General features: G+C 39.9%; 1 protein-coding gene across 1 annotated transcript; it reads left to right on the top strand.

The window, feature by feature from the left end:
* Positions 1 to 4,340: 4,340 nt before the first annotated feature.
* LOC136409058 (uncharacterized) lies at positions 4,341 to 7,471 on the top strand. The gene is made up of 3 exons (XM_066390340.1): positions 4,341 to 4,772; positions 5,550 to 6,174; positions 7,152 to 7,471. The coding sequence occupies exons 1-3, from the start codon at positions 4,341 to 4,343 to the stop codon at positions 7,469 to 7,471; spliced, it is 1,377 nt and encodes a 458-aa protein (XP_066246437.1).
* Positions 7,472 to 20,764: the final 13,293 nt, after the last annotated feature.

The raw sequence follows: 20,764 nt of genomic DNA, 5'->3' as shown, positions 1-20,764 counted from the left end.
TTACAAGATTGTGGCCGGGAAACTTGGCCGACTGAGAAGCGGTCCCGTGCCCACGGCAGAAATGCACAGGCAGGTGGACACGCTGTTACCAGTGAAGCCGCGGGTAATGTGGGAAAAGATGCGAGTGGTGCAGGATGAAGTGCCTCGGGTTACGGCGGAGGAGATTCGCCGGGCGGTCGGGGAACTCAAGAGCCGCAAGGCTCCGGGACTGGACGGAATACCGAAGAGGTCTTGAAACTGTATCTTGGGGCAGTGCCCCAGTGTATGGTGGGTTGCGTGAATCCCATCTTGACCTCGGGCGAGTACCCTAAGGTTTGGAAGAGGACTCGACTCGTGCTGGTGGAGAAGCCGAAGCGTGATCCGGGTGCGGAGGCCACGTACCGGCCCATATGCCTAGTAGACGGACTCGGGAAAGTGGCGGAAAAGGTGGTCAAGACCAGATTGCTGGAAGAAGCGACGAGGTATGGGATGATTGATGATCGAAAGTATGGGTCCGTTAAGGGCAGGAGCACCCTGGACGCCATGCGGTCTGTCATGCAGGTCGTGGAGGGGATCAGGAGGAAAAGTTACACACATGCGGGCTTCTGCGTCATGGTAACGATAGATGTGAAGAACGCTTTTAATAGTGCACCGTGGGACCTCACCATGAATGTGTTGAAGAGGTCCCCGGTGAGCGGGTACCTCTTGAACGTAGTTCAGTCGTATCTGCATGCTCGGGTTTTGGTGTTGCCAGACGGGGGGGTCCAAGAGTTGTCGTGTGGGGTGCCTCAGGGGTCTGTGCTGGGCCCCGTCTTGTGGAACCTCTACTACGACGGGATACTGACGGCCGGGTACCCGCGTGGAGTCACTCCGGTTGCTTACGCGGACGACCTGGCGTTAGTGGTCACGGCGGGGGACGGGGAAACTCTAGAGACCCGGACTAGGCAGGCCATGGAACTGGTCGCCGATACGTTCAAACGCGTGGGACTTAGCATGGCCACGGAAAAAGCCGAGATGGTTCTCCTGGCCGGGCGAAGGAAAATAAGGAGTATGAGTCCAAGAGTGGACGACGTCTTGTACGAGACGAAAGAATGCGTGAAGTACCTGGGAGTGTGGTTCAGCAGAAATGCTCGCTTCGGTGAGCATGCGCGCCGGACCGCCGAAAAGGTATCGAGAGTGATTGGAAAGCTCGAAGGCATATTGCCTAGAGTCAGTGGATTGGGGTATGAGAGACGGAGGTTGATGGTGATGGCGGCATCGTCGGTTCTGCTGTGCGCGGCTCCCGTCTGGCAGACGGAGCTGACGTGCGGCAAGTACGTGGCCATCCTGGAGAGCGAAGGTAGGAGCGAGGCGAAAGAATGGGCGATGAGAGAATGGGAGAAGTATGAGGGCTTGATCAAAACCTTCATACCCCGGATCCGAATCTGGTGCGAGTGCGAGTGGAGTAAGAGCGGGTATGCGCTGTCGCAGGTATTTACCGGGCACGGCGTATTTGGTAAGTATCTGAAGCGCATCGGGGTGGAGAGGAGTGCGCGTTGCTGGTTCTGCGATGCGAATGAGGACACACCGGAGCATACTTTTTGGGAGTGTCCAGAATGGGAGGGCTATCGGGTGGAGGCCAGGGAGAGCGGACTCGACCTGGACCGAAGCAAGATAGGAAATGAATTGGTGGAAAGTGTGAGAAAATGGGAAGCATTTGAGGGCCTGACGGTGTAATGCCGAGAGGCGGTCCCGGGGCAGAAGAGGGGAGGTGGGTTTAGTGGGTAGGCGGGCGACGTAATGGTCGGTCGAATCCCACACTACTCGGCTGTGGGCCAATTCGGGTGTCTTAAGAAGATTCTCTCCTCCTCGCAAAAAGAAAAAAAAAAGACTAGGTTAGGTTCCCCCCTGAAGTAATGCCTGATGGCGGTTCCGGGGGGGATCCGGGTGAAGAGAGGAAGGAGGTTTTAGTGGGTAGTCGGCTTTTTTGCTGTTCACCGGAGCCCCACACGGCCAGGCTGACTTCCCATCATACCAACAACGTCCTGGCGGAAGTGCGTTAATGCATTTCCCCTACCTCTATAAAAAAAAGACCAGGTTACATTGGGTTAGGTTTGATCTGGTTTGGTTTAATTTGGTTTGGTTTTGCTAATGTTAGTTTAGGGTTCGCATCAGTTTTGACGGTTAATTTAGGTTAGTTCAGATTAGGTTCAGGTTCCCGTGGATTGAGCAACCTATCGGGCGCGTCCCCCGGGTGGCGAATAGGAGAACGTCTAGGACTTCTTGTAAGGTCACTGGTTAGTGAGAGTGATAAGTGATGGCTTCAGCCTAAAAATTGCAATTCCGGAACGAAAACTTCCTCCGTGGACCAGCTTAACAAACCGTAAACAGCTGATGGATTTCGGCAACGGGAGCAAGGATATCATCAGGGCCGGGGTGGGTCAGGTGAATGGGGATCCTTTGCGGATCAAGTGGTGAAGCCACTATAACACCTCCCAATTCTCGTGGTATGGTACGCGCCTAAGGGATGCAAGGATGGGGGGAAACCCAATCCTTAGCGGCTTCGAAGGGGTTCACAAAGTGGACACGGGCTTGGCAAGCTCGCGTTACCTTAGCTGAAATTGTACTTACCTCACAGAGTGCAATTTCTTCCAATTTACCTGCCATCCTTTGAAACTTCCACTTCGCATTCTGTTCTTTCCCCCCCTTATCCAAGGAGCATATCATAAACAACCGATGGGTCTTGGTGGGGGCTGCAGATGTGGTCAACATCGGGCTTAATTGGGTGCGCGGGGATCTTTAGGAGTCGCGTGATAAGGCCACTATAAATACCTTCCAAATCCTAAGGTGGGGTGCGCAACGAAGGGATGCATGGCTGGGTGGGAGTCCAGTTCCGAGCGGCTCCGTTGGGGTTCACCTTCATCCAGTGAACACAGACGTGGCGAACCTAACGTACCTAAGCTGAAATTGTACTTTAATCCCAAAGTGCGATTTAACCTACTCTCCTTATCCTCGTCAAAAACCCGCCTTTTCGGAGCATCCTGAAATGTATTCATAAATCCTAGACTACTTCTATCATAAATTACCTATGCTTACCTACATACTTATCTGGATGTGTAGTGTCTTTTTATGTGTAATAATTTCTTTTGGTATAATGAAGGGTAGTTCAAAGAAACGTATACCCTAGGTGGGTGACCATCCCATCACTGGTTCCGACCGCGTGAACGCCCTGGTGGGCGGTGTTGGCCCCATGGACTATGGGGGAAGCCAGAACTGCTACGGCGCAGGAGGTGCCGCGAAAGAAGGGAAGGAGAGAGAGAGGGAAGTTAGAGAGGAGGCGTTTGCAGGTAGCAAGAAGCTTCGGAGGACGTCTCCACAGAGGAGGGAGACAACACCGGGTGAGCTGTGGCAGTCGCTGGCCACCCCCAAGGCTCTACCGGTAAGGAGAGCTTCGGAGGAGTCAGCAAGTTTGTTGGGGAGGGAGGAGTTTTTCTCCGCCTTCTCCCTGGAGATACTTCCTCCCACAAGCACCCCAAGCAAGGAGAGGTACTCTCAATCCAAGGAGGAGTTGGGGTCGGCTTTGAAGGAGACTGTTTCGAGGGTGGAGGACATGGACCGGCTACTCAGGGCGAGCAGCAGACTGAGGCAGAACCTCGTGAATGCCGTCTCGGGATTACGGCACGACCTGCGCAGAGCGGACCGGGAAAATGGGGCACATAAAGAGTAAGGGAGGCTGCGAGAGGAGGTGGCGATTCTTAGAGATATGGTGGCAACGCTCGAGAAGGCAGGCAGGGAGGCGGCTGAAACTGTCACCTGCGCTGTTCAAACTGGGACGGAGGAGGAGCGGAAGCGGCTTCGCAACCTAGTCACTTCTGGTGAGCTGCATACGGCGATCTAGGAGCGCTGAAAGGAGGGGAGGACGAGAATCGTCGTTCCTCAGGTCCCAGGGTCTGACCCTGGGAAGCTGAGGAACTCGGTGAGCTTGCGGCAGAGGGAAGTGGGGTAAAACTCCGCTTCTACCTGCCCAGGCGGGCTAAAGGTGCATCCGTAGAGATAAGGGATAAGGAGAACGTGATCTTCGTCACGAAGGAGGGAACCACCTACCTAGACGCCTTGAGGAGGATGCGCTAGGTGGTGGCAACTGAGGGAGCGGGTGTGAAAGTGAGCATGTTAAGGGAAACAAAAAGGGGGGGGATAGCTGCGGAAATTGCTCGCCAAAAGGCGCGTATTCATCTGAGCACGAACGGGAACGAGGCAAAGCGAGGACGAACGGATGTCTCGTTTGTATTGTATTTTTGTTTCGAATGATAATTGCCGAGGCATCGAACGAGGCATTTATCCATCCGTGCGGAGCGCATACAGTAGTCAACTATTGAGGCAAGATGGAGGAGGTAGACAATGTGGTAGTGGCTAGTGCTGCATTTGTAGTTATAGCTGGATTATTAAAAAAGAGAAAAAAGAAGCGTTGGTGGACAACATCTCTATACAGAAATAGACTTATAGCTAGGGGTCAGTTATTTTTGAATAGCATGGTGGAAGAAGAAAATGGTCATTTTCGAAACTTTGTTAGAATGTCCTCCGTAGACTTTAATTTATTATTGGAATCAATTCGAGATGATATTTCTAGAAATTATACACGATTTCGTAAAGCTGTGACAGCTGAAGAACGATTGGCTATAACACTGAGATATTTAGCAACTGGTGATTCATATACTAGTTTGCAATATCTTTTTAACGTATCGAAACAACTAATTTCAAAAATAATACTAGAAGTGTGCAGGTCGCTAGTGAAGAACTTATCCCAACATGTAAAGGTATTTATTTAAATCCTAAAAAAATCTTTTATACAAACGTTTATTTTATATTAATGATTATTAATTATTAATTAGTATTAACATTAAACGAATATTCATGCGGTGTGTCCCAAATGTCTTGGGGTGATTGTAAAGGTGAGGCAGTGTAAGATGAAGCTGGTGATGGTGAAGAAGAATCATGTGATAAGTCAGAATTGAATCGGGATGCTGAATATTGAGACAAAGTTGAAGCAGTTTGTAGTTCAGTTAGTTGTCGAGTGTGTGTTGTAAAAGATATTGGATTTTGTTGAGCATGGGACGCTTGTGTTGTAAAAGGTTGACATTGCATTTGCGGTGGTATTGAAAATTGTTGGATGTTCATTTCGGCTTGAAAGAAAAGGTTGTGTATTTGGTGCTGCAGTATTGTACGAGTTCTATTATCATATTTTCGAAGTTTTTCTGCAATATATTCACCAAATAAGGAATTTTCATCTCTTGATTTCCCTTTTACTGTATTCTGTAAAATGTTAAAGGCCTCATTTATGCGAGGATCCTCAGAGCGCTTTCTTTTTGGAGGCACATTCTTAGGAGATACAAATTTGTTTTTGGGCGAGTTGCTCGAATTACCAACAGCATTATTTTCTTTATTTTGATTATCGTTATCAGTGGCTAAAACAAAACAGTCATCGGAATTCCTATTTGAATTGTCTATGGCTTCGTTCGGATCTAAATTTTGTATAGGCTCTTCTTGAGTTATTTCTTCTGCATAATTCTAAAAAGAAAACAAATTTATTTTAGGTACCTTCCACAGCTGAAGAGTGGACAGAAATATCAAAACAGTTTGAAGAAATATGGAACTTTCCACATTGTATCGGAGCGCTTGATGGAAAACATATTTTATTACAATCGCCAATTCATAGTGGAAGTACATACTATAACTACAAATCAAGCTTTAGCATTGTATTAATGGCTCTTGTTGATGCTGATTACAATTTCCTCTACGTTAATATTGGCTGTCAAGGAGGAGTATCTGACGGAGGAATATTTAAAAACTGTCAGTTATATAAGGACTTGGAAAAAAATAAGTTACATTTTCCGGAATCCTCGTCCTTACCGGGCAGAAATGAAAAGGTTTCATTTGTTTTTGTTGCAGATGAAGCGTTTGCTTTGTCACAAAATATCATGAAACCGTATTCTGGATTACACGTGAAAGGTTCTAAAGAACGAATCTTTAATTACAGATTAAGTAGAGCCAGGAGAGTTGTCGAAAATGCTTTCGGAATAATTTCATCTGTATTTCGAGTATTAAGAAAGCCAATGCTACTCGAACCAGAGAAAGCTGAACTTATTACTATGACTATAATTTGCTTACATAATTTCTTAAGAAAAAGCCATTCATCAAAAAATTTATATGCACCAGAAGGTACATATGACAAGGAAGTAAACGAACAAGTTATTCCGGGCTCTTGGAGAAGTGACTGCGATAATATTACATCTTTAATTCCCTTAAGAAATATTCCACGAAAATCATCGCTATCAACTAATAACATCAGAACTGAATTCGCTGAATATTTCTCTTCAAACGGATCTGTTGTTTGACAAAATGAATATGCTTAAAATGTATGTTTCTGCCTTTACCTAGATATGATAAAATATTTGTGTTTAAAAAATAATTATTCACTTGGTCATTAAATTTGAAAAACCATTTCATTTTTTCTAAGTTTATGGTTTCATTAATTATTTAAATTACCGATATTGTTGTGCGAATCTCCTCTGGATCTTCCAGAAACTTTAAAGCATCCCAAGCGAACCACTTCGAAATATATATGTCGTTGCGACCTGAAATCATAACTTTAATTCATGCACTATTATCACAATACAATTAACTAACTTACCTTTACCTGTCCCCGTGTTTTGTAGAATACGATTTTTTTCTCTACGTCGAGAGCCGCGGAGACTCTCAATTTTTTTTTTTAATACTGCAATGTCTTCATCACAAATTTTGCTGATTTCCCGCCAAGCATCCTCTTTTTTAATAACATTATAATAAAACTTGTCACTTTTTTGCCATAAAATAGGTCGTTTTTCATACTCTTTGATAAAACTTAATGTTTTTTCATTATCCCAACTCATTGTGTTTTATTATTTAAATAAATGATAGTTTACTGGACTTAATTATAAAAATAAATAGCGCAGAGGCAAAACGAAGCAGTCGAAATGTACAAATGCCGTCTACACTTAACCAAACTTTTCTTTGAAGTACCGACTTGCATCGGATGGGATTCGAACTGCCTCAGATCGTTCGTCGCACAACCGAATGTAGTTTGCCGCGCCTCGATACCACGTCCACATACGTATGATCATACGTCCTCGCTTTGCCTCGTTCCCGTTCGTGCTCAGATGAATACGCGCCTAAAGAGTTGGGAGAGGGTCCAGTGAGGGAGGGAGCGGGACGCCCGGTGGCCTTCCTCGTAAACGGGCTAGATAGGGTAACCACAGGGGAGGAGATGTTGGGGGCGGTGGCGAACACGGCGAGTGTGGAGCAGGGGCGGCTACGGCTGCTGAGCCTCCGGTTCAGCTTTGGTAGCTGCCAAACCGCTACCCTTCTGGTGGAGGCCGAGACAACGGCAAACGTGCGGCGGGTCGTGGATCTTCGGGTGAGCATCTCCCAATGCCGGCTGTGGGAGCGCCGTGAGACTGGTCGCTGTTACCGGTGCTGAGAGAGGGACCACAGGACAGGGGAGTGTAAAGGGGAGGACTGCTTCCAATTATGCGTAAGGTGCGCGCAGCAAGGCCATAAAGCCGCCACCTGCCGTGTCGAGCGGTTCTGTCTCCTTTGCAAAATGGGGGGACATAGTGCTGGGGAAGCGGGATGTACCCCTCCCCTAAGGCCAAGGAGAATTCCAAGACCAGGAGAGAACCTAAGACCAAGGGCGAACCCAAGGCCAGAGGTGGGAACAAGGACGGAGGGGGACATGGAATGCCGAGGACCGAGGAGCAGAGGGCAGCGTCGACCCTCAGGACCGAGCGGAAGGGAGAGGACTCCCCGTTCACCAGCTTCCCACAATCGTTGGTAGCAGTCGGGGAGGGAGACGCAGAAGAGGAGGCTCGGAAGGACTAGGAGGAGCACGAGTGAGTGGTTGTGCGTGTGCTTGCGTGCGTGAGGTATGATAGGGTCATGGCGGAGTCAAGCAGAAGGCTGCGTTGTCTCTAGATCAACCTGGACAGAGACCTCCTAGTGATGGACCTCGTGTTCCAGGAGATCAGGGAGTGCGGTGTCGATCTCGTACTCGGGAAGGAGTCGTGTAAGGCGGGCAAGTAACTGCTTCGAGACAGGTGCAACGGCGCGTTCATCTGGCTGGCGCCGGATGTTAGCGTGCGATCAATCCACCGGAACCGGAGGTTCGTTGCAGCAGAGATCGAGAACATTACACTAGCCTCGGCGTACTTCTCCCCTAATAAGAATACCGCTGAGTTTTCGGCGTGGCTCGGTCGGTTGAAGGAGTTCGTCAGGAGACGAAACAGTAGGAGGATTCTCATTGCCGGGGATCTAAATGCCAAAAGCGGGCGCTTCGGCTCCGGCGTGACTAATGTTTACGGGCGGGTCTTGGAGGAGTTTCTTGATGCAGAGGAACTTGTCCCCCGAACATCGGAAACGAATGAACATTCGGCAACCGCAACGGGACGTCGCTGATCGATGTCACAATAGCGGGTGTGTTTGTAAATGGTTGCGTGAGAGACTGGAGAGTGGAAGTGGCCACAGATATATCTCCTACCGCATAGAGCGAAGGGGAGTAGAATCTGTCGGCGCGAGCGCAAGTGTGAGGAATAGAGGGTAGACGGTGAATGAGAAAAGGTTAGGGCGATTGAGCCAGTATGTGACGATGCAAAGAGGTTTGGGCGAAGCCGAAACCTTCGAAGAAATAGTTCGGGAGATAAGCGAATCCTGTGATCAGTGTCTAAGGAAGCGTGAATGTGGGAATGGGAAACGAGCGGTGTACTGGTGGTGCGACGAGGGTGCGGACAGGAGGATAGCATGTATTCGAGAAAAGAAGAGGCATTGTTATGACGACATTTGCATTGTTATTGTAGACAAAAATAGAAAAAAATGTTTTAAGTTGCAGAATGTAATTACATATTTGAACGTAGATTTTAGTTCTGATCAACTTTTTTTTATAACAATTTTCGATATTATCAGAAATGAAGGTACTTTACTCTTGAGCATATACTTTGGATCTTAAGAACCACCCGAGCGGGGAAAGTTAAGAAAGGAACCAAGAACAAGTAGTTAAGAGGTAGAAGGGCAGAAGAGCGGTCGAGTAATAGTGAATTCGTTAGTTTGCCTTTCTAGTTTTGTTTTTTTCTATAAAATAATATAACGCTAAATATGGAAAACGTTCCTAATGTTACCCCGACATATACAGGTTGTCCCATAATTAGGTGCCAACACAAACAGTGCAACCTACGTGCAAAAATAATATCAAATTGGTAAATAAACATATGTCCTGAAGCGCCCCTTAACGAAGATACGGCCCCTTGAAAGGGGTCCCAATTAGAGAGTTTTTGCTAAATAACTTATATAACATATAAATATATGAAGTTTTGGTATTTTCACAATTTTGTCATGCTCAATCCAAATATTTTTTCGAAGTGTATCAATTTGAATCATAGACCTGTCATTAGGAGGGTCTGGATTACAAAAGCAACGATATTTTTTTAGTGAATGCAAATATTTCATTTCTTTGCTAAAAATATGTAAACCTAAAGTTTTTTACTCAAAAAAGGTACTCTTCAATAATGTCTCTAACTATCACAGTTTTGGAGAAAAATGCAATTTAATGTTCTTCATGCATTTCATATTCTTTTCAGTAACACACTGAAGTAGGCTTTGAAACAAAAGCTAGTTGCTTAATATACTAATTAGTAATTTTTATCAAGTATTTTTATTAAACTATAATTATAGAATATAAAATAAAGGTAAACATAATACTAAGTAAACCACTTATTTAAGTAAATGTTCAAACAAATTTCCATTTTCTTGAATGCAGAATCTGGCTCTTTTTTTAATGTTTAAAGTCGCACGAAGGATTTCAAACTGAGTACCCTTAATACTATTGACAACATCATTTATTCGCCTTAAAAGTTCTTCTTCGGTATCTATTTTGGTAGCATAAATAATACTAGACATTTTACCCCATAGGTAATAATCTAGGGGATTTAAATCAGGTGACCGAGCTGACCAGTTTATTGATCCACATCTTCCTATCCACTTATTCTTATAATTTTGATTTAACCAGTCTCAAACGAGTAAACTAAAATGAGCTGGTGCGCCGTCATACTGAAAGTACATGTTCAATCGCATTCCAATAGCTACCTTTTCTAACAAATTCGTCAAATTATTCTAAAGAAAATCTATATAATTTTGCGCGTTCAATTTATTTAGGAAAACTATAGGTCCTATTAATGAATCACCTAAAATGCCTGTCCATACATTAATAGAAAATTTATTTTGGAAGTTGATTCTTTTAACAACTCTCGGATTTTCAAGAGCCCAGAAATGGCTATTAAAAGCCTTACTTCTTGTAAATGTTGCCTCATCGGACCATAGTATTTTGTTACATGCATGCTGGTAATTCAAAATCCATTGGCAAAACTCTACACCAGGCGATAAATTCTCAGCTTTTAAATTCTGCACCTTCTGGTAATGAAAAGGATGAAGTCCTTGCATTTGAGTCGTTCTTCCAAGCTAAATTTGGTTTTACTCGTATTTTAACTACATAAGAAGTATTGAAAACTTACAGTTGATTTAGGAATATTAATAATATTATATTGACTAGTGATCTTAACGATATCTGGGGATATTCTTCAATAATATTTAATGCTTGTTCAAAATTGTAGTTTCTAAGAGGCCTTCCTTGTCCTTGAGACCGCCTAAATGTACCATATTCCACTAAATTTCTGTGTACAATAACAAACAATTTTCGATGAGGTACTGTCCTGGTAGGATATCGCATTTGATATTCCCGCATAGCTGCACTTGCGTTACCATTGCAGAAACCGTAAATAGAGTGAATATCAGCTAGTTCATGATTTGTAAAACATTTCATAATTCACATTAAATTAAATTTCGACTATTAAAAATTACTTAACTAATTACTAAAAATATCAAACTGTTACATATTTAACAACTAGCTTTTGTTTCAAAGCCTACTTCAGTGTTTTACTGAAAAGAATATGAAATGTATGAAGAACATTAAATTGCATTTTGCTCAAAAACGGTAATAGTTAGAGACATTATTCAAGAGTATCTTTTTTGAGTAAAAAACTCTAGGTTTACATATTTTTAACAAAGAAATGAAAAATTTGAAGCCACAAAAAAAATATCGCTGTTTTTGTAACTCAGACACTCCCAATGACAGGTCTATGATTCAGATTGATATACTTTGATAAGATATTTTGCTTGAGCTCGTCAAAATTGTGAGAGTACCAAAATTTCATACATTTATGTTGGGTAGTTTAGGAGTTATTTAGCAAAAACTCTCTCATTGGGGCCCCCTTCAAGGGGCCGTATCTCTGTTAGGGAGCGCTTCAGGACATATGTTTATTTACCAATTTGATATTATTTTTGCACATAGGTTGCGCTGTTTAAGTGTTGGCACTTAATTATGGGACACCCTATATACAGAGTATTTCAAATTCGACCCTCACCATTGGGATCTCGGAAACTAGAGGAGATACGAAAAAGTTTAAATGGGGGCAAAGTTGCGCAATCTAGTGCTTGATCGAATACCGTTTTCAAAATTTTAATTTTCCGAGTACTTCCGAAGATATCCGAGAAAAACTAAAAATTGGAGAATCCATTTTTATTTTTTTTAGCGTTATTTGACAAGAAAGGTTAAATCCGTAAGCACATTTTCATTGTCACTTTTTCTCAGCTACACAATGACATATTCAAATTTGCGATCCGACGTTTCGTCTTTCGGCTACCATCATCAACTTTATTTTTTCTTATGGGCCCCATATTGGATTTTTCGACAAAAAAATAGTGCGTTTCATTCTGAATTCATTGATATAGAATTTCTTATAATTTACTTTTTTAAAAGCCGAAATATTTAAATAAAAAGAAATATTACATAGTTGGCCTTGACTCCATCGAAAGACTTTCTTTTGTTCGCGTTATATGACAGAACTTCTCAAACGAATTTAGAGCGTGTGCAGATTTCCAATGAAAATGAGTTTCCGAAGTGAAGAAAAACGAGATATATTAAGACTTTATTACAAATTTGATAGGAACAGTACGAAAACAGCTTAAATGTATTTTGACTTATATCCGGAAAGACAACAGCCGCATAGAACATTATTTAAAACTTTGGACGAACATTTAGCTGAGTTTGGTGCTTTTGAAAAACCTAGGATGAAGTATGGAACCAGAATGAAAGAAGATACTAGAAATAACCTACTGGCAGAGACAAAACTAAATTATTATTAAATGTTACAACAAGTGCTCAAATTGACGACCTTCCTCCTGCATACATAAACGAACACGTCTATTTAAATTAGTGACAGCCCTAATAATATTTCTCCTTCTGATTGCTCTACATTGTATAATGATGTTTTCCCTAAGTTCTTCTTAATAATCTCGATTCTCATATATTCTATTTTTCAAAGTGCCCCACAAAAAAGTATCCAAAACTGTAAGGTCGGGGGACCTTGCCGGCCATCTTACCGGCCCCGAATTTCTTATCCACCTATGTGGAAATCTATGATTTAAATAATTAGAAACGGCTCTAGTATTATGTGGGGGGGCCCCGTCATGCTGAAACCAGTATCTATTGTAATTGGCAAGGGGCAACGCATCGACATAATCTTCAAATTGTGTTGTCAAGAACTGTAGATATGTTTCACCGTTTAAGGTTCCGTTGAAAAAATAAGGTCCGAGTATTTGATCATTACAAATTCCAGCCCATACATTTAAACAAAAGCGAACTTGTGGTCTAATTTCTCTAAAGCATCTAGGGTTATTTTGGCTCCAAATATGTTCATTATTTCTATTGAATACACCACAATTTGAAAAAGTACTTTCATCGGTCCAAATAATGTTTTTTAAAAAATCTCGAGGATCATTCTTATTTGAGAGCCAATTGCAAAACAACATTCTTCTTTCAGGGTCACCAGGATGTAGTTTATGGGAAATGTGTATTTTATAACATTTCAAACCACTTTCTTTGAATGCTCTCCAGGCGCTAGTATGTGGTACATCCATATTTAACGAAACTTGATAAGTTGATTGTGAAGGATTTGCATTTATCTAAAACAATCAAGAAAATGTTACATTTTTTTAATATGAAATTTAGTTATACCTCTGCCAGTAGGTTATTTCTAGTATCTTCTTCCATTCTGCTTCCATACTTCATCCTAGGTTTTTCAAATGCACCAAACTCAGCTACACATTCGTAGCTATTGTAGTAATTATCCATGTGCACATGGTGACCCCCATTCAACTTTTCTTCCAGTAAATAAAGAACAACTTTTTGGGAATGACCTTTTTCTCCAAGATCGTCTAGCATACCAGTATAGACCGCGAATTTTTGTACTATTCCAGTGGAAGTTGTCAAAATATAAAGTTTGATGTCATATTTATGCCTTTTGTTTTTGATAAACTGGCGAAAAAGTAGTCTTCCACGCCAAAGAACTATAGATTCGTCCAAGGAAAATTCACGATCAGGATAGTATATTTGACACATTCTTTCATTGAAAAAGTTGATAACTGACCGTATTTTATACAGCCTGTCTGATGATTTTGGCTCGTCTAGTTTTGGATTTTCTGCAAAATGCAGTGCTCGTAGTATTAGGAGAAAACTATTGCGAGAAATGCTATGGGCAATTCCTTTTACATGAAATAAAGAGTCTTATCTTCAGTAGTCCTGCAATTTACTAATTTTTACATTCCCCATGTGCAGAAAAACACCCAAAAACACTAACAATTCAGATACTGTCACATCTTTCCAAAAATTTATCGGTGCTTGTTCTTTGGTTCCCGCAGAGAGGAATAATTCTGTTGCATTACGATTAGTTTCTTCTACAATTTTCAACAGAAATTCGTCAGTCAGTAGAAAGCGAAAATAATCCAACAGATTGTTTTCCGTTGGTTGAATTAGCAGTGCTTCATTTTTCGTAAACGGATAATTTATCATACCAATCGGAACAATATTCCAATCAACAATTGTATAATTTGCGTGTTTCGGTTGTTCACTGGTACTTTCCTCATTGCTAGAATGAACCTCTTCTGATATTTCTATGTCCTCATCTTCGTCTATCATTTCAATGCTGTCATCTGAACCAACATCATATTCGTGGGACTCATCATTGGATTTCCACTTCTCATGTATATGTGGAATTTCCGTACCCGAATCGCTTTCTTCTAATATTCATAAGAGTTCTGTATGTGTTAGGGGACGAAGGCTTTCTTTGCTTTGTTTAATTTTTTTTGGTTTAAAAGGACCTGCTACGTCATAACTGTCTTCCATTTTAAATTCCACTCCAGAAAAAAACGGTAGAGAGAAAATGGTAACCCCAGTCGCAAAATCCCAATATATTACCTTCCTTGATTGCCTACACGTCAATCTGCATCGATTTCCAATGTCTGAGTAAATTGCGATGCATAGAAATAGTTGCGACCTTAGACGCTCTGGTGCGTCGGTGACATATACGCAAAGTAAAGTTGGCAGCGAACGTGGTTAAATCGAAAATGCCTTATACTCTTTTCTCTAAAACTCAATTTTTAAGAAGTTATGGGTAATATAAAAAAAACAGTAAATAAATGTAGTAGGCCCTGTAATTGTTTTTGATGTTTCATTTTAGAACGGAGTTAACATATGGTTTCAGCATGATTGCGCACCTCCACATTTTGATACAAATGTAAGAACGTATCTAAATAACAACTTTGCTAATTAATACATTGGAATAAGAGGTCTAGTTCTTTGGCCTCTGAGGTCATATTATGACTGCCGCTGCATCCATACGAGACGATCCAGATGCTTTTCAGAGCTACGTCGTCGATTATTAGAAGAGTAAGAATGTATTGTGAGGCAGCGGGGGGACATTTTGAATCAAAACTTTAAACTTGTGTTAATAATAAAACATTACATTACTTTATTCTCCATGCTCTCATAAATTAATATTGCCCATAACTGCTTAACAATGAAGTTTTAGAGAAAAATGTATAAGGCATTTTCGACCTAAAATTGACCAAGGAATACGTTGTTAAGCTATGGCCATCGAGTTACGGGACACCCTGTACATATACAGGGTGAGTCATGAGGAACTGTACATACTTCTACCATGGGACAAGATTATTAAGAGGAATATCGAATGAACATTAAAAAGTTGACCACATTTTTTTTTTGTTGTTATACAGGGAGTTTTACAAATTTCGTCGAAGAATGGTTTTGGCGATAACTTTGTAATGCCAGTTGGTTTTTTTTTCATTTTTGAGTGAAAGAGTACTCTGTTGGGTGTGAGTGAGATAATGTATTCAGAGTTCGGAAAATTCAGGACCGTCTTCAAAAAATTTAGTAGGTTTTTTCCATACCAAAAAATTCACGCTGTATACGAATTTTTGAAAACGCACTATACACATTTGTTGAAGGTTATATGAGCTAATAGTTATACCCATTCAACAGATTTGTCACCCTCTTTATTGCTTTGTAAAAAAACGAAGTTTACGAATATGCTTTAGTTTTGGATATTTGGATAAACCTACCATTTTTATCTTGAGTACATTGCATGTCAAAGTTAAATATTACAATTAATAACAAAACGCAAGAGTTTACAAATTTAATGGAATCATAATGAAAAAAATAAAAAATAAAAAATTCGTTATTTACTATTATCAATTATTACCAATAAATCATAGACGCCTGCGAAAGTTTTGGGCTGTCATTATTGTTTTTGTAATATTTTGATATTTGTTTCTACTTATTCTAACAAGTACAATTAAAGTGTTTTACTATTTACTTCTTAGTTAAAATGCCACATAAATTCTCAAACGCCGAATAGGCGGACATTATTTTTATTTATGGGTTTTGTGATGGGAATGGGAGAGCTACTGTCAGGGAATATAGATGACGATATCCGAGAAGAAAAATTCCTAACCATAAGACCTTTGAATCTGTTTTTAATTACGTTAAAGAGAATGGTACGTTTCCTAAAATTCAGAGAGGCATGTTAATCTTGACCTAGAAGAGGACATTCTGGCTTCTGTCGATAGGAACCCTAAAATAAGCACCAGAAAATTAAACGCGCAACTATAAAATGTCACTCAATCACGAGTCAGCAGGATTTTGAGGAAAAACCATTTACATCCTTACCACATCCAATTGGTGCAACAATTGTGTCCTGGGAATGAAATCCATCATTTGCGATTTTGTAGATGGATCCAAAATAATAGACCGGCTTTGTACAGAACCCTATTCACAGACGAAGTCTAATTTACTAGAGATAGTGTGAATAATTCGCACGTATGGTCTGAAGAAAATCTTCGGGCAATTCGAGAGTATCATTCGCAGTACCGATTTTCCGTAAATGTTTGGATTGGGATCATAAATAATGAATTAATAGGACCCCACTTCTTTGATGGTCCTTTAACTCATCAAGGACTTGCCTTGCCATTTGACAACGCAGAAATTGTACCGGGTAATTCCCCTGTATCACTAATAGGTAATGTTTACGTTTGAAACAGTTGTTCTGGAATACGCAGTAAAGGTCGTTCTTCTAGTTCTCAATTTTTTCAGTTACATTTTCCCGATATTTTCTAGAACATTTATTACGCTTTTTATGTCATCAAAATGGATGTGAGTTTTGTGTAAGTATTCACAAATACGATAATGAAAATGCAACTTTTTTCTTCGCCTATATTATTTTATTAAGTCAGATAAAGGATTGTTTTACTTTAGACGGAAATTATCATAATTAATTAAAACTTGTACTTAGTTTTTGTGATTCTAAATTGAGTGTTGCCATATGGCAACGTCAGTCCTCTAAGGCGCCAGTATTTTCTTTTTGTTATAGTGGTGGTTTTACCCTTAAAGAAACGCTTGAAGTAACCTTTGAAAATGAATTAAACGTTGCTGCCATTTATTTAGAACCTCCGGATGCAGGTGATAATACAGATGAAGACTCGGGTGATGAAAATGGTGGGGTGAAGTGGATAATTTATCGAGAAACCACCTTCTGGCACCTGCTTCACTTGCAGTTTTGTAAGAACCTTGCGTTGACAACGAAGAAGATGAATCCAGTAAGGAATATTTTGAAACTCAGCAACACCAACAAGAAAGTCAACAATCCACTTTAGCACAAAAGATCGATTACTCGAATATTTATTGGATAAATGGAGACCTCCAAGAAAGAGTTTTTGACTATCCTCAGACTGATTATATGTATCGAACACTAACGCCTATTGAAATGTTTGAGTTGCTCTTTGACAATAATATTATTTCCTACATTCAGTCAGAAACCACAAAGTATGCACTCTTTAAAAATTCTCCAGACCCGCAAATAACAACCGATGAGATTCGTTGTTTTTTGTGCATCCTTATACTAACAGGGTACCATTGCCTACCTGGAAAAAAGTTTTATTGGGATTCAAGCGAAGACATGCGTTGTAAAATGGACTCAGATGCAATGCGACGCGATCGGTTTTTGAAAATTTGGAAATTCTTTCACTTAGCTGACGATACAAAAATAGATGCAAATATTATAAATTGCGATCACTAATTGAAAAGCTACAAAGCAAGTTTGCTCAATTCTATGTACCTGAGAAAAATCTAAATTTCGATGAATCGATGGTGAAATATTTCGGCAGGCACACATGCAAGCAGTTTATCAAGGGAAAACTAATTCGATTTGGTTATAAAATCTGGTGTTTAAATGGAAAAAGTGGATATTTGATAAATTTCAATATGTACCAAGGGAAAGATCCAAAATTCAACGAAAATTACTCCTCAGTATTTGGCGCATATGCTGCTCCTTTTGTAACAATGATGGACGAATTACCAAACGATAACAAACATTTGTCTTATTCCCTGTTTTGTAACAATTTGTTCACCAGCTTTTATTTACTTAGCCATTTCAAAGAGAGAAGTTACGATGTGACAGGAACCATACGAGACAATCGGATTCCTAAATATTGTCGGATCGTCTCGAAAGCTATGATGAAGAGCAAACAACGAGCCGAAGCGACATCAATCTTCCATAGAACAAATGGAATAATTCTTGTTCGCTGGTTAGATAATAATGTTGTAACAATAGTATCAACTAGTAGCGGTGTGACTACACCGTCCATGGTTAAACGATATTCAAGAGCTAGCAAAAAAGTAATTAAAGTGCCTCAACCTCACCTAATCACGAATTATAACAATTTCATGGGCGGAACTGATTTTATGAATGAAAATATCAATCATTTTCGCATAGGAATTCGTTCAAAAAATTAGAATTGGGTCTTATTTACATAGCTGTTAGACGCCACCATTTAAAATTCCTGGATTCTAAGTAAAAAGTCTGGAAACAATCTCACCCAACTTCAATTTAGAAGAGAAATTGTGAAAGTGTATTTAACAAAGTATAAAACTACACCTAAACAAGGGGGTAGATCAGGAAGTTCTGCTTCCAGCATATCATTTTGCAGAGTGTCTGATAATGTCAGATTTAGTGGCCAAGGTCACTTATTAGTACCTGTTGCTTAGAACAAAAAAAATCGGTGTGCCGGTGAAAACTGTAGCTCCATAATGCATACGAAATGTGTAAAATGTGATATTGGACTTTGTAAAAACTGTAATTTAGTTTTTCACGCAAATATATAATAACTTTATACAGAATATGTTTATTACACTATAATATTATATGTATATTGATGCATAAAAAAATCTGTTCAATTTTCTCATATCCTGGTTTCAATTTTCGACGCTGCCACTTAATACTGGCGTTGCCATATGGCAACAGGCAATTACTAAGAAAATATTGAATTTAAAATATTTATTCACTTATTTAGTTGTAACTTATTCATAATGTCATCATTTGATGCCCCCAAAATTTCATTATTTTGATTAATCAAAAACTCCGTCCTTGCTGGGTTAAGAGAGTCTAATTACTTAGATTTCTTACAAAATGTATTACCCAATCTTTTGGCCAATGTGGAAATTCGAGGGATGTATTATCAACACGATGGTGCACCATCACACTATTCAGTGGCTATACAACGCCATTTGGACTCTACTACATAGCAAAACAGATGGATAGAAAGGGGAGGTCCTATTTCATGGCCACCGAGGTGACCAGACTTCAATCCTGTTGACTATTTTGTTTAAGATCATTTAAAAGAACTAGTTTATGTAGAGAATGTAGACACACGGCAGGAATTGCTTGATAAAATTATTAACTCTTCTAATGATATTAGAAATCATTCCATGGTAATTAGAAAGTCAATCACGCAGTTAACTGTTCGACAAGCTAAATGCATGGAATCTAGAGGTTTCCATTTTGAAAATATTCTTAAGAAATAATTGGTAATAGTAAATAGCGAATTTTTAATTTCTTATGTTAGTTTTTTGAGTCACTTTCCAACAATAGTAAAAATAAGTTTTCTTTTCTTTCGTGATTTTAAATTTAAAATGTTATGTATTTCTCAAATAATTTTTTCCATTATGATTCCATTAAATTTGCAAAGTCTTTCATTTTGTTATTAGTTGTAATATTTAATTTTGACATGCAGTGCACACAAGATAAAAACGGTAGATATATCCAAATATCCAAAACTAAAGCATATTTGCAAAAAATATAATACAATATAAACATAACAATCGCCTGCTGTATTTATCAGTAACCAGGGACGAAAAAATGCCTAATAGGGTACGAAAAACGATTTTTATTTTTTTACGCTAACTGTTGGTTATATGCAAAAATGATAAAAGTAAAAAAAGTTTTAAAATTATGTGTAATATTAAAAAAAAGTTTTATCGAAATCGGCTATTGCAGAAAAAAGTTCTGAAAGAAATAAAATTAGGAGTTGCTGATTTCAGCCCTATAGAAACGTGAATCACAGAACAAAAACTACCAAAAAATAGAGTTGAACTAGCTGATAATGTGTACCAAAAATTGAAATTTTTAAGTGTTACCATTTTTAAGAAAAAAGAGAAAAACGATTATTTTCCGCCATTTTGAAACTCGAATATCTCGACAGGAAGGACCCAAATTGAAAAATTTCATACGAAGATCCCCCTCTAAAATGCCTGGTAGAATACCATGTTAAAAGATTTGACCATCATTCTGGAACACTCTGTATATATACACTGCTGCACAAAACTATAAAGCTACTTGGAAAAATTGTATAGATTCTGAAAAAGACATCCGTTTTAGCTGAAATTTTTGTTACACATATATTTTAGGCCTCTAAATGATATCTTAAAGTGATGTTACATTATGGGTAAATTTGATGTAAAAAACTTAATAATATCGTATTGTAGCATTTTTGACTCTGCGCAAAACTATAAGGCCACTTGATTTTTTTGTGTAAATTCCGGGAAATTTGGTTCAGTCATATCAATTGTTGTCTGTTTTAGTAAAGATTATGTTTATACTGTTTTGATGAGTTATGCCGCGTGGAAATAAGCTCAGTGAATTAGAGAAAGGGTGCATCATTTCGTTTAAAGCACTTAACTGGTCAAATCGTAGCATCTCTCGTGAGATTGATCGTTCTAAGACAGTAGTCGATAATTTTTTACGCAATCCTGATGGTTACGACACCAATAGAGCTGGCGGATATCCATCTGCTCTGACAGCACGTGAAAAAAAACTGATAATCAAGGCTGCGTCTAACTCGACGATGTATTCTACGAAGATTGTCCATGATTTAAAGCTTGGATGTTCTGCCATGACTGTCCGCAGGGTGCTTCACAACAGTAGCGTAATTGTCCGTGGTAAACTGGTGTCCTGCCCGACACTTACACCCGCTCACAAAG

This window comes from Euwallacea similis, chromosome 5 (genome assembly GCF_039881205.1).
Source record: "Euwallacea similis isolate ESF13 chromosome 5, ESF131.1, whole genome shotgun sequence".
In the NCBI taxonomy this organism is placed as follows: Eukaryota; Metazoa; Arthropoda; class Insecta; order Coleoptera; family Curculionidae; genus Euwallacea; species Euwallacea similis.
The sequence above is the reverse complement of the archived record's forward strand: the minus strand, read 5'-3'. Positions and strand labels throughout refer to the sequence as shown.

Coding starts and splice junctions, on each gene's coding strand:
- LOC136409058 (XM_066390340.1), top strand. CDS start 4,341: ATGGAGGAGGTAGACAATGTGGTAGTGGCTAGTGCTGCATTTGTAGTT. Junction 4,773..5,549: donor ACTTATCCCAACATGTAAAG/GTATTTATTTAA, acceptor AATTTATTTTAG/GTACCTTCCACAGCTGAAGA. Junction 6,175..7,151: donor AAATTTATATGCACCAGAAG/GTACATATGACA, acceptor GTTCGTGCTCAG/ATGAATACGCGCCTAAAGAG.